This window comes from Pteropus medius, unplaced genomic scaffold (assembly GCF_902729225.1).
Source record: "Pteropus medius unplaced genomic scaffold, Ma_sr-lr_union100, whole genome shotgun sequence".
Lineage (NCBI taxonomy): Eukaryota > Metazoa > Chordata > Mammalia > Chiroptera > Pteropodidae > Pteropus > Pteropus medius.
The window spans coordinates 1799310-1814332 of NW_024349796.1; the positions used below are offsets into that span (position 1 = coordinate 1799310).

At 37.9% G+C, this 15023-nt stretch overlaps 1 protein-coding gene across 5 annotated transcripts in view; it reads right to left on the reverse strand.

Moving 5' to 3' along the window:
* PLD5 (phospholipase D family member 5) overlaps positions 1–15023 on the reverse strand; it is a 355949-nt gene that overhangs the window by 127694 nt on the left and 213232 nt on the right. For 4 of the 5 annotated variants that reach the window (XM_039883218.1, XM_039883220.1, XM_039883219.1 and 1 more), the window contains one exon: positions 6624–6735. In XM_039883218.1, coding sequence (XP_039739152.1) covers positions 6624–6735 — 112 coding nt within the window. Of the gene's footprint in view, positions 1–6623; positions 6736–15023 lie in introns of those variants that run through there. The other variant, XM_039883223.1, reaches the window with a different exon arrangement.

Sequence of the window (15023 nt, forward strand, 5' to 3'; positions counted from 1 at the left end):
GAGATTGCATTCCTATGAGATAACTTCTCAATAGCTAGCATTCATAATACTAGAAAAATAACTAGCATCACCCAGATGTATCAATTATTAAACTATTCTATGATAATCTTTTAAAAAATTTTTGAACAGGTAATTGGAAATTAAAATCAGGCATTAGGGGAGTAACACATTTAATTTCAATGCTGTTTGTCGTCCTTCTGATTTGAAACAACCTCTACATCTTACATACATACATCTGAAAGTATTTTTCTTGGTTAAAATCATACACTCTTTTACAAGTAATATTTAGAGTTTTATTACAGTAGTTAGTTACAATAAAAAAGATTGCTGATCCCCGAATCTAAACAGTTTTGAAAAGTATAAATGATATACTTAATATGTGCAATTGTTAATTTCTATTTCTTAGTCTAAACAGGTTATTAAATAATCATGTAGAAATAAAATATAATTGCTATTTTATTTTAAAAAATAGAGTTGTTAAGAAAAGTAAAAGGGTGTTAGTCTTATTTCAAATATTAAAATTCTGACTTAACTGAATAAGATTTAGTTGCAGGTAAACGACAATTACATATTTACTGTCTTGTTCAATGCTTTGTGGATAAGAAGCCAATATAAATGAAAGATGTGAGACTAGTGATCATTAGGGCCCTGCTGCTATTGTTTATTTGCCAACATGGGTAAGGCTGCGTCTAATTAGTTCACTTATTTGGCATCTAGTGCCAATGAGGGAAAGTTGAGGTCAGTTTCACTCAAACTACAGACTGTGTCTGAGCCAGTCGCCCAGCAGACATATACTTTATTCACAGAATTAAAAAAGCAGATTAGAGGATGTGGGGGGCTGAGGGCATCACACTGGCGAGAGTCCACTCAAAGGGCATGCTTTGTACTGCCTTCACCAACAAAAGATAACAGATATGAAACGATGTGTATAAAAAAATTGGGAAACCTAGAAGTTGAATTTTCAAATTCCACATACAAAAGATTTGAAGACCGATTGATCTATCTAAAGAAACCAAAAAGGAAAGAAAATTCTTGACACATCAGTGCTCTGGCTAAACAAACAAAATCTCATAGAATAGTTAAAGACGTCACAAGCATCTATAGGCAGCACAGTTGAGGTTCCAGGTTTAATCCCTCGGAGGTTTGAGAGCACAGGAAAGGAGGGAATGGGAGGAAAAGCCATGTTTGATTCTAACAAACTGAAAGCTTGAAACAGAGGCTGAGCCGGGATGGGGCTCACAGCCCTGAGCACGGGACGGACCCTCAGAGGAGGGAGTACAGGACATGGGCGGGGCTCAGTGTGGAGTCCCCCAACTCCAGGACAAATTTCTGTTGTGTGACAGGGCTGACCACCAGCAATGAGGAAAGTCCAAAGAGCGTCTAGTGACAGAGTTAACCTGTGGGTTAAGGTTATTTATATGATTGGTCCCTCTTCGCAGACAATGCCAGCAGGACTGGTCACCCCGGGACCGGTGGCCGCCGTCTTTCATGTCCTCTTACTTTACCAATAAGTGTACTCTATTCCTCTCTTTTTCAAAATCAAGCTTTCGTGACTACCCTTTGTCTAATTTGCGTTGCAACTTCATCATGCTGTATATACTTCAGAGTATGACTTCTGATATCTTTTTTGTCTATTCCAGGAGATGGTTGCCTCTCCAGTGTTTTCAGGTTTCTGATTTCATTATGTGGTTTTCACTAGAAATTTCGTATACAAACTGATTTGCATAACATCTTTCCTCTGTTGGGTAATATAGCAGGATTTTTCTTTTGTTTTTCATGGGAACACTTCCTATCACTGACTGCGCTAGCCATCAAGAGTTCTGTGAAAGACATTTCTTTGTTTCTTAAGAACCAGAGCAGCCTGAATTCTCCAAGTTTCTATTTACTGACTATGATCCTGCACTACAAAAAGTCTTGTTACAAGTTTTGGTTTAGAATCTACCTCCCTCAATGTGGTATTAGAAATGGTCAAGTTTAATTTAATTATTAAAGTTAAGGGGTTCTAATTTGAATTTTCTAACTTATTGCTGAATTTTAAGCCTCATTACCATATGTCACCGGTTCTAAAGCACACAGATTCACATTTTAACATCTCTGACATGGGATGCGTCTTGTGATCGCTGTAAACAGGGTGGCAAGTGTGACAGTTGTCAGCTTATGGTCTTGGTTGATATTCCTGGTGACATGACAGGGCTCCTGCAGTTTCTAAATATTCAGTCAACAAACCACTTAAGTGTCCTTTGAAGAAGAAAAATGAGGTTTACATACTGTCAAAATATCTTTCTCTGACATTTTCTGGTAAGTTTCAAAAAAAGACCAGCAGAATGGAAAGCTGCTGAGAAAAAAAGACAATCGTAGAGAATCTATTTCGTACAGTTACAGAGGCCCATCAACACTCTTGATGCTGCAGAGAAGACACCAAGTGGCAAATGGACAACAACTCAGACGCAAAAAGCAATTCTGAAAAACCGGGCTTCGTGCGGCTGTTTTAAGATTCCTTGCTCAGTTTATTTTAGTCTTCTCTACCAAACTGTGTCCTCTCTGAAGTCAGGAGAGGGCTTGTGTCTTACAATTTCCTATCTTCAAACCTCGCGTGTTGGCACGTGTCAGACATTCGAGGAAAGGTTGTTGACTAAATAATGAATGAACAGTGGAAGAAAAGAAGGTGGTAAGACCAATGGGGAAAAGAGAAGTCGATGGGAAAATGTGGGTAAGCCTTATAACGGAACTTAAAAGGTGAAAAGGGGCTTGCAAACCAGTGGGGGAGGGTATTTGGGGCACAGGGCAAAACATGTTTAGGAAACAGAGCTCTGAAAAGCCACGTTGTGTTTGGAAAATCACAGCTAGCTTTCGGGGCTTCTAAAGTCAAGAACGAAGATGGTTAAGAATGACACTAACAAGGGAGAGTCCAGATTTCGCATGGTTTCAAAGGCTTAAAAAAAGAAGCACAGAGTTTATTTCTAGGTCACGGATTCTAATCTTTTATGACTTTTATTTCACTAGCAATTCTATGAAAGAGGTATCATCTGACAATGAACAAGTAAAAGCCTGTTTTCCCCAAGAAGAAATTTATATTTTCTGACTTTTACACTGTCTTAATTTTTGGTAGGCTAATGGGGCAAATATTTCAGTCATATTGTATAAAGTACACTGAATTGTTATGGTTTTGAAAGACAAATAAAAAATTCTTCTTAATTATAAGTTTCATTGGAATAATAACTATAAAGGACAAGAATTAAAAATACGGTAGGTAGAGGAAAATAATTAGGCAGAGCACAGAGGATTTTTAGGGCTGTGAAAATACTCTGTATGATATTATAATGATGGATACATGTCATTATACATTTGTCCAAATTCATAGAGTGCATAACATCAAGAGTGAATCCTACGGTAAACTATGGGTTTGGGGTGACTGATGGGTCAGTGTAGGTTCATCTTTGGTAAAAATAAAATGTTGATAATGGGGGAGGTGCATGGGAAATCTCAATGTTGTTGTAAACCTAAAACTGCTCAAAAAAAAGTCTTAAATATATAGTGTTATAATTTGCTTATGAATAAAATGCACAGCCAGAAATAAAATTTTATTAGTGGTATAAAATTTAAATACTGTTGCTGCGATATTACCGGTATCATCAGGTTTAGTAAGAAGGAGGACACCAAAGGCATTTGCTGAGCAGGGGATCTGAGCAGGAGAACAAGACTTAGGAGAAATGTCACAGTCACCTCCAGCAAGCTAAATGTTGGCAGCAGATGGCATACCCCACCTGAAGGTGGATGTGAAGAAACAGAGGGTTCAATGGCAACCCCACAGCTTATTTGCTTGTCTTTGCCAGCTACAGTTAGGGTTGGATCATGCATCGGGCAGAGAGAAGCCACGCCCCACTTCCAGCTGCGAGGAAGTAGCTTTTAGACTAACTCTCTGGCCAAGATAACTGTCAGAGCTGACAAAATGCAAAAATGAAAAGGAAAAGCTGTGTGAAAGCATTAAAAGGCCTTGAGATTTATGAAACAAATTTATTTCTATAAATAAAAATTTACAAAGTAATTTCCTACAAATTTCACATGTTGGGAATCGCATGGAGTGCATTCTCTGACCCAAGACGTGAAGAATGAGAGCGAGAAGTGTAGTTTCTAACAAGAGTTCAGGGCAGGTGGAAGTTCAGGGAGAGGGGCCGCCGCTGCTGGCGGAGTTGCTGGGAGGGGAGGCAGTGACTGAGCTAAGCTGATGCACCGCGCCGGAGATGCTTCCGGGGGATGCAAAGGGAGACAGTTAGTGAAATTAGAAAAGCTGGTTAGTGAAACTCTATTTGAATTTACAAGAGGCCTTATCTAAAATGGAACCCCTTCCTGGGTTCCTGGATTTCATGAGGGTTAGGTTTCAAATCACCCACTGCCAAGCCACACTGTGCGCCGGTCACGAGGCGTATCTTACTGAGTCCAGGGGAAGAGAGGGCCGGAAAGGGCAGCGGGAGGAACAACGAACCGCCTGGGATCTCACCCCACACGCGGAGGGCTCTGTGGCCTTGGCCGGGCCACCCCACCTCTCCAGCCTGCCTTGCCCTAGCTGGGCCTACGCCTGCGCCCAACCATTACCGTTTCCTGGGGGAGCCTCACGCTTCTTCTTTTTCACAGGATATTTGATTAGCTTCTATGTCTAGTAACTCCTTCCCTCCTTCCCTTCCTTCCTTCGTTGCTCATGGCTAGTCTTATCCTTATCTGTCTTCTGTGGACTATTTCTGGACAAATCTTCCTGGAACTTAACAAAAGACTATGACCTCTCCCTAAAAAATTTAAAAGATAACCCTAAGGCAAAGTTTTCAAGCACAGATTTAAAATGGTTTCATAAAAAAAAAAAAATCTCTAAAATGCAGTGATTATTTTATATGTCTCTGCCCAAGGATGAGAGTAGAGAAATACAAAAATCTTATTTTAAAGATGTATATATATTGTACTGTCTACACATACGTGCATTAATGAAAGCCAGAGAGGCCTACTTTTGGTACCTAGGAAATAGCTAGGAGAGATTAGGATCCTGTTTATTGCTCTACTATTGTAAAGGAAAATCATTTTACTTATTTTGATAATAACTTCTATTATACATTAACAGAACCTAAACTGTGGTAATATATGTATACACTTGTGAAATTCAAATGCTTCTTTTTTAACGAGAATCAAAGACTATAATGAAGCTTTAATTTATCGTTCGCAATAGAAATATAAACAAGCCTTTATCCATAAATGCATTAATAGCTATTCCCTAGCATAGCCAAATATTCAGCAGATCCTAAGAACTCTAGTTTTAACTTTTGGTTGAGTTTACAAGATTTAGAACAGGATAGCTGGGAACAGATCTGTGGATGCACAGTCAAGAAGTAACTGCACTCCCAGCCCCCTGCCCCCAATTCATCTGCTTTCTCTCCTTTCTCAATAATCAAACCCAAAGGATGTGCAGATAGCTGCCACGAGAAAATTTATCTTCAAATACAGGCACCTAGAGTTAGTCAAAAATAATCTGTTCCCAGAACCGTGTCAGATAACAAAATTTCAGATAGTGGGAATCCAATTTCATATTTTTTAAACAGGAAAAGTAATAATACATTTCTAATCCATGTGGACCGTGTCTGTCAATACACTAAATTAGGTGTTTTCTAGTTTTTCGAAAATACGCTGTGCTCAAGGAGCAGAGTGAAGCTTTTCAGACCTAACCATATCTCGTAAGTTTTCTCTTCATATGCATAGGAAAAATAATATGTATGGTGGTAGGTAGGTAGGTAGGTAGGTACATGTATTTATACTAATATAAATATAACATAATAATGTGGGGAAGATAACAAGCAAAATGCCCGGTATATTTAAACAGCGCCAAGGTGAGATGTAACACCATCAGGTAAAATGCTGACACTCACTAAGTTCAACGCCTTGTCTTCCCTTGGGGACACCCAACAGTGTGAACATTTTTTCACTGGCTCACATGTACCAATTCCTCTCAGAGGCTAAAGCTGGGATAGTAAATATAGGGTAAAGGTTTTTATAAACCAGTAAAAATATTTGGTACTGAGAGTTCAGTCAGCGAAGATTACAGCATAATCAAGACAGTTATTTTAGAATCCTTCTCAGTCTTCACTGGATAGTGAGACAAATTGCAAAGTGGCTGATAAATGATGTTCCCTTGTGGAATTATAAGTCATGAATCAGGCAGTGTTCCCCAGACTCCTACATCTGACTTCAGTCTTTTAAAGTCTATGCAGCAGGAGGAAGATTTCCATTTGAGAAACAAGCGGAAAAACAGAATTCTAACGTTTGCTCTGATGAGAAGCGGCTCTTTTCTCTAATCTCATCATTGAAGTGTTCATAGAGGGAAAGATTCTTTTTTCCTAGTTAATTATTTTTTAACGGTCAGTACAATATTTTGCATAACTAATATGCAAATACACTACTGAAAAATCCCAGTAGTATTGATTAGTTTTTTCATTGAAAGGCTTTAATTAGGCTATTTTTCACAGTAGAAATAACTACATTAAGTGAAAAGTAATTATAAAGAAATTATACATTATTTAAAGTGAATGTAAAGGCATCTGAACGCAACACCCAGGGGTAGAGTAGCGTATCAACCTTGGCCTTACCCTTTAGTTTCAAGGCCTCTAATACCTTTGAATCAGCTGTTACGTCACTCACGAGCTTGATTTCAATATTTTGCGAAGTCAGTTGGAGCAACTTTTCGAAAAGACGTTGACCCTAGAAAAAATATTCAGAGACAAAGAAAGTCAGAAAACTTAAATGTATGCTATTTTAAATATGCATAAATAAACTTATTAAAAATTAAAACTAGTCTTTCAAATTTTAAAAGGAAAGCACTTTTAGCGATTAGTATTCATGGAAACGTCTATCAAGAGTTTATGTAAATAGAATAGTAGCATGAACAGAGATGACATTATGGGTTTTTTTTTTGAGTATTATATTGTGCAATTCAACAATTTCTGCAATAATAATTTCAGCGCTACAGTGCAAATTTACTGTTATTTTGCTTTTTCATGAACTCTGAAGTTATCTACACATGAAGAGGCAGCATTTGGGCCCAGAGAGACCTGGATTCCAGCTGGGTTCCCAATTTACGAAATGTGTTTCTTAATCTCACTAACCCTCAGTTTTGTCCTCAGTAAATGTAGACATTAGTATTTACTTTAAAAGGTTTTTGTGAGGATTAAAGGAGTTAGTAGTAGGTAAGCACTCCTTAAGTGTTAGCGTTTATAAGGGGACCATGGCTACTTTGTTTGAATTCATCTTCTTGTTTAAAACTTGTTTTATTGAATTCAATTAATAATGTGCCTGGCAATCTATAATTATTAGTACAGCCTAAAATCAACTAAAATAAAAACCAAAATAAAAACTATTTTTAAAAAAGATTTTCACAAACATATAATTTTTGTAGTAAGTTTTCATCTCAGGGAGACTCTGGATAGTGACTGGTCCACCATTACCTGATGTCAGTGGATTGCAACATTATCCTACTTATTTTCCCATGGACCCCTCTCTCCTTATCGTAAAAGGGAACTGGTTTTCTCTTATTGATTTTTCAGTATTTTGTTATTCAACCACTAACTCAAATGCCTTCGGGAGCCAACTGGACAAGAAGGCTTTGGTCTTACTGGCCCCCTAGTGGCAAAGGTTTATCTTACTTTGATAAGAATGGACTGTTGATGGTGATTCCACAGAAAAGATCAGGAGACTGAGAAGAGAGAATGGAGGAATGTGGGTGTAGAGTGGTGATCCCTGCAAATCAGCCTTGGAAAAGAGAGAAGCCCAAGATGAAAACCCTGAGGCTTTGGAGTGTTACAGGATCTGGCCCAATACAGCCAAAGCTCCCTAATTCCTGGGTGCTGGAGGAAAGAGAAGGGTTTGTGCCCGTGTCATGGTCATGGTCATGTGCAGAGGCTTCCTTTTCCTTAAGTGTGGTAAGAAAGGTTGCCCAGAGCGGAGCTCATCAGAAGCCACCAGAGTATTCAGCACTCAGAGCCTGGAGGTAGCCTCACCGTAAACCAGGTGTTCCCGTGAGGGAGATGCACCAGGCAGGAATAAACTGCTTCTTTAAAAAGAGGTGGAAGGAAGAGGCAGAGAGAGAGAGACATAGGGAGAGACAGAGGGAAGAATGGGGGAGAACCACTGATCTGCTGATTTCAAACTTGCAAAAGGGAGTGGAGGGCTTGGGCGGGGAGAGGCTGGGATACAGGATGGGAGGCGTCGCGGTGCTCTGGCAGACCGTTCTTATCACCAGCACCTTCTTTCTCGGCTTCCGCACTCCTCTGAGTTGGGCGTGGTACTCTTGTCACACAGCCTTAAAGGCTCGATGACCTCTGTTTGGCCCCAATTTCTAGAGCCCAGACTCGTGGTCATCACACAGTCACATAAATTTCTTGTATTTGTCCCTTTCGCACAGAGAAAGGGCGTGTGTGCTTTGTGTGTTTTGTGAGACTCCCTGGTTAGTGTGCCCGTACTTTTAAACAAAAGCATTTTTTCGCTCTTAGTTAACAATATATTCAGCACAAATGAAACTCCAGATCTTCTAACCTGTCAGTATTTCTGGCTCTGTGCCTTAAATCGAGTCCTACTGTGGTATTTTTGTGAAATTTAAAACAAATGAAAATAGAAACTCCAAAATCTACAGATACAGCAGACTGTCATTAAAAAAACTTATTTTTACTTTTAGTATGTGCCGATTACTTCTACCAAGGACTCTTAAACTTTTTAATTACAGCGCTCACTGTAACGAACTTGGGCTCAGGAGAACTTCTGTACTTGGACTTGAGAGTGAATTTCTATTAAATCTCTCCTTTTCAGTTTCTACCTCTCCATCTACACATTTTTTTCTAATAAGACATTCAAAATGTAATAACTTCCAAAGGTATGAAACACCTACTTTATGCAGAGATCTGCAGTAAGGCCCAAGGCTTTCTGAGTTAAATTCACTCTTCATGTTTTCATAAAGGAATAACAAAAGCCCCTCAGCTTTTAAACATCAGCAATTTAAAAACTTGCCCTTTCTGGTGAAAAACATTAGCCAACACTTCAAACTTAAATAAATCATCGTGAAGACAGTCAGTGTCTCAGGCATGTTGACCTACTTTAAGTCCATTTTTCCAATGTTTGCAAAAACCTTATGATCTTCCAGTTCTGGGGAGGGAGCTGTACCCCAAGGATAGAGATCTAGCTCAGCCTCTTTGTGACTTTGAAGAGGCTGCTTAAATCAAGGGGCTATTTCAATCTCAAGAGAGTTAGGATTAGAAACACACCTGTTTCTGCTGACCCAACACAACTGGTAGAGAGGATAAAACACCGAAATATAATGTGAAAGAAAAAAACAAAAATACCAAAGAGAAATCAGGAAAAAAGTCAAGCTCCATAAATTAATTCTGGGGATTATAGAGAATATAGTGGTAGTTTTCAAACTTGTTTTGGCAGCCAAACTACATTTAAATGAAAACTTAAGCTAAACATCTCTTTGATCCCTCTCTGCCCTCCTGTACAGAACTCCCAGAGCTCCACAGAACACAACTTGAAAACATTCAAATTTTTCCCTTCATCATACTCACGTACATACATACAGAACCATTGGAACACTGAGACTGAGACCGTCAGAGCTGGAAGATCGAGCATCCTCTAGTTGCCTCGTCCTATAAATAAGGACACTAAAGTCCAAGCGGATTAAGTGCTGTGAGAATGGTCATACGGTGTAGTCTTTTCTCCATGATCATTTTGTTATTTTAAAGTTGGGAAAGGAAGGGGTTCTCTGGGAAGAACGTTACCCACAAGGCTCTTCTCTCTCTTTCCACTTCTAGCTCTGGGGTCTTCAACTCTGCTGAGCTAAGCAGTTCTGGGCTAGAAGGTACTTCCATAGCCTCAGGGTCTGGTTCTGGGGACTCCAGGTGCCCGCAGATCCCTTTTCAGCCCCACATGACTGTCCCAGAGCTCCATGTTCTCCGAGGGGCTGGGCCGGAGCCAAGGCAGCCACCCTTCATACTCCCAGGGCTGGGAGTATGAAGTATTGAGGGGGAAGGTGTTCTCTAGTTGCCCCCATTGGGGACTAGGTAACCATCTAGTACTGTCCCTCCTTCACCTGAAAGGAAGGAGCCATTAATAATCCAATAAGGTCAAATATCAATGCGTTAAAGAAGACCCAACAAGAGAAAAGATGCTTGAATACAATGGGTACCTGATGATACAGCCTACTCAAGAAGACAGAAACAAGCTAAAACACAATGTGAGCACTCAAGGACAGTCAAGCACGGCTGGGACTAAAACTCCATGATTTTAGAACTAAATTGGAAGATAACAATATGGCCACTGTCAAGGCACAAATTAGTGGCCTAAAGACTAAATGAAAGAAATATCTCAAAGCGCACACATGTGCATGCACACACATGTGGAAACATAAGGGTGATTGGGGTTTAAAGTGACAGATAAAACAAAGAGATATAACATCAGGCTAATAGGTATATTGGAAGAGAAAAAGAGGCAAAAAGAATAAGATTGCAAATAATAGAAGAAAAATTGTTCAATTTGAAAAAAGACCTACATCTACATGTTGAAAACACAATCGAAGATGGGGGTAAATGTAATGTGGAAAGACACATCTAGGCACACTCTCTAAAATTATTCAACATCAAGGATAAAGAAGAATTCTTACAAGCTTCTGTCCAAAGCAAAACAAAAAAAAGTTACCCATCAAGGAAAATGTGTCAGACAGGCATGGAGCTAACCATCTATAACACTAAGTTAGTACATGGTGGCAATAGATTTTGGAAGAAAAAAGACTAAACCCAGAATACTTTACACAGTCAAGGATTTTACTTGCCAGGATAAAAAAAGAAACATTTGCTGTATATACGGATTTAGAGACTATATTACCTACATAGCCTGTATGAGGAACATATTTAAGGAAGAACTCTAACCAAACAGTAAATAACACCAAACACCATCAAGGAGGATAAAGGGGAGAAGTGATGAGTAATATGATATGGAGATATGTTTGATGTACTTGCTAAATAAGGATTCTGGAAACAGCAGACACACATTACTAGGGAAGGTCTCCTAGAACCTATTACATGCATTCTCCTTGGGGGCGCTATCAATTCAAAGGAGCTGAAGACCGGTTCCCAGTGTGTGTGTGTGTGTGCGCGCTTTGCTCTTTTTATGAACGAAACACAGATATACATTCAGTAAATATGCGATATGTCTGTAGTGTTAAAATTCTGTTGAGCAGGCAGGATTAGGAAAAAAATTCTAAAAAGGCTCTTTAGTAAGGTGAAAATAAAAAGAAGGTTGAGAAACACAACCTACAGGATAAAGAATCTCAGTAAAATTTAGAATAAGAGTTGGGGAAGGCTTAAATGTACTAGATGGGAAAAATAGGCCATTATTATGTAATGACACAATTACTGGAGCTGCGACAGTTATGAATTAATATGCACAAAACAGCACGCCAGCTAAATAAAGCAAAAGTTAATAGAAATGTGATTAAAACACTACCTCAATATAATACTTCTAAATACATCTCTCAAAATTGGGCTGATCTGATAGAAAATAAATGAGGATATATGAAAATTAAATAATATTATCAATAAAGTTGATTATATACATGTTTATATATATATATATTCTCATTCTATATATCAAACTCCGCAAAACAATGTTTAGTTGTCTATGAAACATTTATAAAAGTCCTGTAACTGCCATTAAGAAAACCTAAACAAAAGTTAAAAACCTAAACAAAAGTTAAAATGAGATATTCTTCAGGCTTCATTCCCTGCTCATAATCTAACAAAATGAGAAACAGACCATTAACATGTAAGTCATAAAACAAATCTTATCTACTTGAAAATTGAAAAACTCACTCTTATATCAAAGGAAAAAATGAAAAGTGATTTGTTTTCTCTAGAAAGCTATGAATAGGTGAGCAATTCATAGCAAAACCATAAAATAAAGCAATTTTATGTCAGAGAAATTTATTACTGTAAAATATTTCCAGTATTATAAAAAAGAACATACCATAAAGTCACATTAACTGTATTAATCTGGTAGAGGCATAGGAATGGAGAAATAGAAAAAGAACTTAGAAGAGAATCCAGAAATGGTACACATGTGACTTTGATCAATAGCAAAGGTGTTATTTTAATTCAGTCCGAAAAAGATAAAGTGTTTTAATCTGGCACAAATGGAAAGACCTGTATATTTTACTACATAGAAAAATATGTTCTCAGGCAGAACAAGAACATACTAATATTTTCAAGAAAATTTAGGCAACTACATGTACCGTCTTAGAGTGGGAAAAACCTTATTCCAAATGCAGTGAGGCTAAATGACCCCAGAAGCTGTCAGGTCCTAATGTGAAGCAGGTAAATGTTACCTCATTTGGAAATAGGATCTTGGCAGATGTGATTAGATTAAAGATCTTCATATGAGATTATCTTGGATTAGCTGAGTGGGCCCTAAGTGCAATCACAGTGTACTTTACGAGAGAGTAGAAGGAAATTTGATAACACCCAGAGGAGGAGGCAATGTGAAGATGGAGCAGAGAGATTTGAAGCTGCTGCTTTGAAGTCTGGAGTGACACAGAAGCAAGCCAAGGGATGCCAGCATTCACTAGAAGCTGAAAGGGGCCAGGCATATGTCCTCCCCTGAGCCTCTGGAGGGAGCACTGCCTTGCTGACACCTTGGTTTCAGCCCACTCAAACTATTTCGGACTTCTGCTCTCTAGAACTGTGAGAGAATAAATTTCTGTTTTTTTAAGCCAAAGTCTGTATTAATTGTTACAGCGACCAAGGAAACAAATACACAAGCTAGACGTATAGAAGCAATAAAAGATTAGAGAGACGTACAGATTTATAAAAGTTTTTAAAATATATATAGCAAAAGATACCACAAGTTAATCAAAAACAGTAAAAATTTGGAATAAATGTTTGCTATGCAAATGAGAAAACTAGAGTTAATAGCTGGACTCTACAAAAGTATATTAAAAATTAATTTAAAAACGTCAATAGCCCAATCAAGTGTGGGCGAAGTATGAGGCTAGGCATGCCTCAGAAAAGCACGCCTAGATGGCTAAGACACGTAAAGAGAAGTTGTATGTAGTCAAGGGAAGCGCAAAGCAAAGCGATAAAGAGATGCCTTTTGAACTCAAAGAGACTGGAAAAAAATCATGAGGGGCAACACTTACTCGTGTCAGCAATTTGGGAGAAGAGTACTCGGAGATATTGCTTCCTTCCACTCAGAAATCTATACCAAAAAACCATCCTAAAGAAACATAAGCACCAAAATGTGTGTGTGTGCATGCATGTGTGCACATGTGTGTGTGTGTTTATGGCTCTATGAGCAGGGAAAAATGCAAGATAGTTTCAGGTATACTACTATCCTACTTGTGTATACTTACACATACACATACATGTAAAGTTTCAATCAAAATAGAAAAGTACACATGACTTATTAAACATATTAGTCACAAGAAAACGATTAGAATTTATTTCTTTATGGTTAACAAAACTATTTTTAAATATTTTATATTTTTCAATTACAGTATTATATTGGTTTTAGGTGTACAACACAGCATTAGACATTTATACAACTTACTAAGTGATCACTCTGATAAATACAATACTCATCTGTCACCACAGTTGTCACAATACTACTGACTATATTCCCCATGCTGTACTCTACATCCCCATGACTAATTTGTAACTATCATTTTGAACTTCCTAATGTTCTCCCCCATTCATCCATTGCCCCAACATCTCCAATCTGAGAACCATCAAAATACTCTCTGTATCCATGAGTTTCTGTTTTGTTCATTTATCCTGTTCTCTAAATTCCAAATCATATGACATTTGTCTTTATCTGTCTGACTTACTGCACTCAGCAGAATACCTTCTAGGTCCATTCATGTTGTTGCAGATGGCAAAATCTTATTTTTATGGTTGAGTAATATTCTGTTCTATACATGTATACCTCTTCTTTATCCATTCATCTATTGGACACTCAGATTGCCTCCATAACTGGACTATTCTAAATAATGCTGCAATGAACATATGGATTCATATATCCATTCTAAGTAGTATTTTTGGTTTCTTTGGATAAATATTCAGAAGCTGGATTACTGGGTCCTTCTTTGTCTCTTGTTATAGCTTTTGCTTTAAAGTCTATTTTGTCTGGTATGAGTACTGCTATCCCAGCTTTTTTTTCCATTTGAATGAAATAACTTTTTCCATCCCTTTACTTTCAGTCTCTGTGCGTCTTTCAATCTGAAGTGAGTCTCTTGTGGGCAGTATATGCAAGGGTTTTATTTTCTTATCCATTCAGTCATCCTATGTCTTTTGATTGTAGCATTTAACCCATTAACATTTAAAGCAATTGTGATAGAATGTAGTTATTGCCATTCTATTATTCATATTTTTTATTCTTTTTCTTCTCCTCTTTCACATAGAAGTCCCATCAATATTTATTATAATATTGATTTAATGGTGGTGAACTCCTTTAGGTTTTTCCTGTCTGTGAAGCTTTTTATCTATCCTTCAATTTTGAAGGATAGTTTTGCTGGGTAGAGTCATTTTGTTTGTAGGTCCTTGCTTTTAATCAGTTTTACTATTTCGTGTCAATCCCTTTTTGCCTGAAAAGTTTCTGTGGAGAAATCACTTGACAGTCTCATCAGAGCTTCCTTGAAGGTAACTAACTGCTTTTTTTTCTTGCTACTTTTTAGATTCTCTCTTTGTCTTTAACCTTTGCATTTTAATTATGATGTGTCTTGGTGAGGGCGTCTTTGGGTTCATCTTTTTGGAGCTCTCTGCACTTCCTGGGCTTTTATGTCTATTTCCTTTGCCAGGTTAGGAGAGTTTTCTGTCACTATTTTTTCAAATAGGTTTTCAATCTCCCATTCTCTCTCTTCTCCTCCTGGTACCTCTATGATGTGAATGTTTGTACACTTGATATCGTCTCAGAGACCTCTTAAATTATCCTCATTTTTTTGGATTTCATTTTTT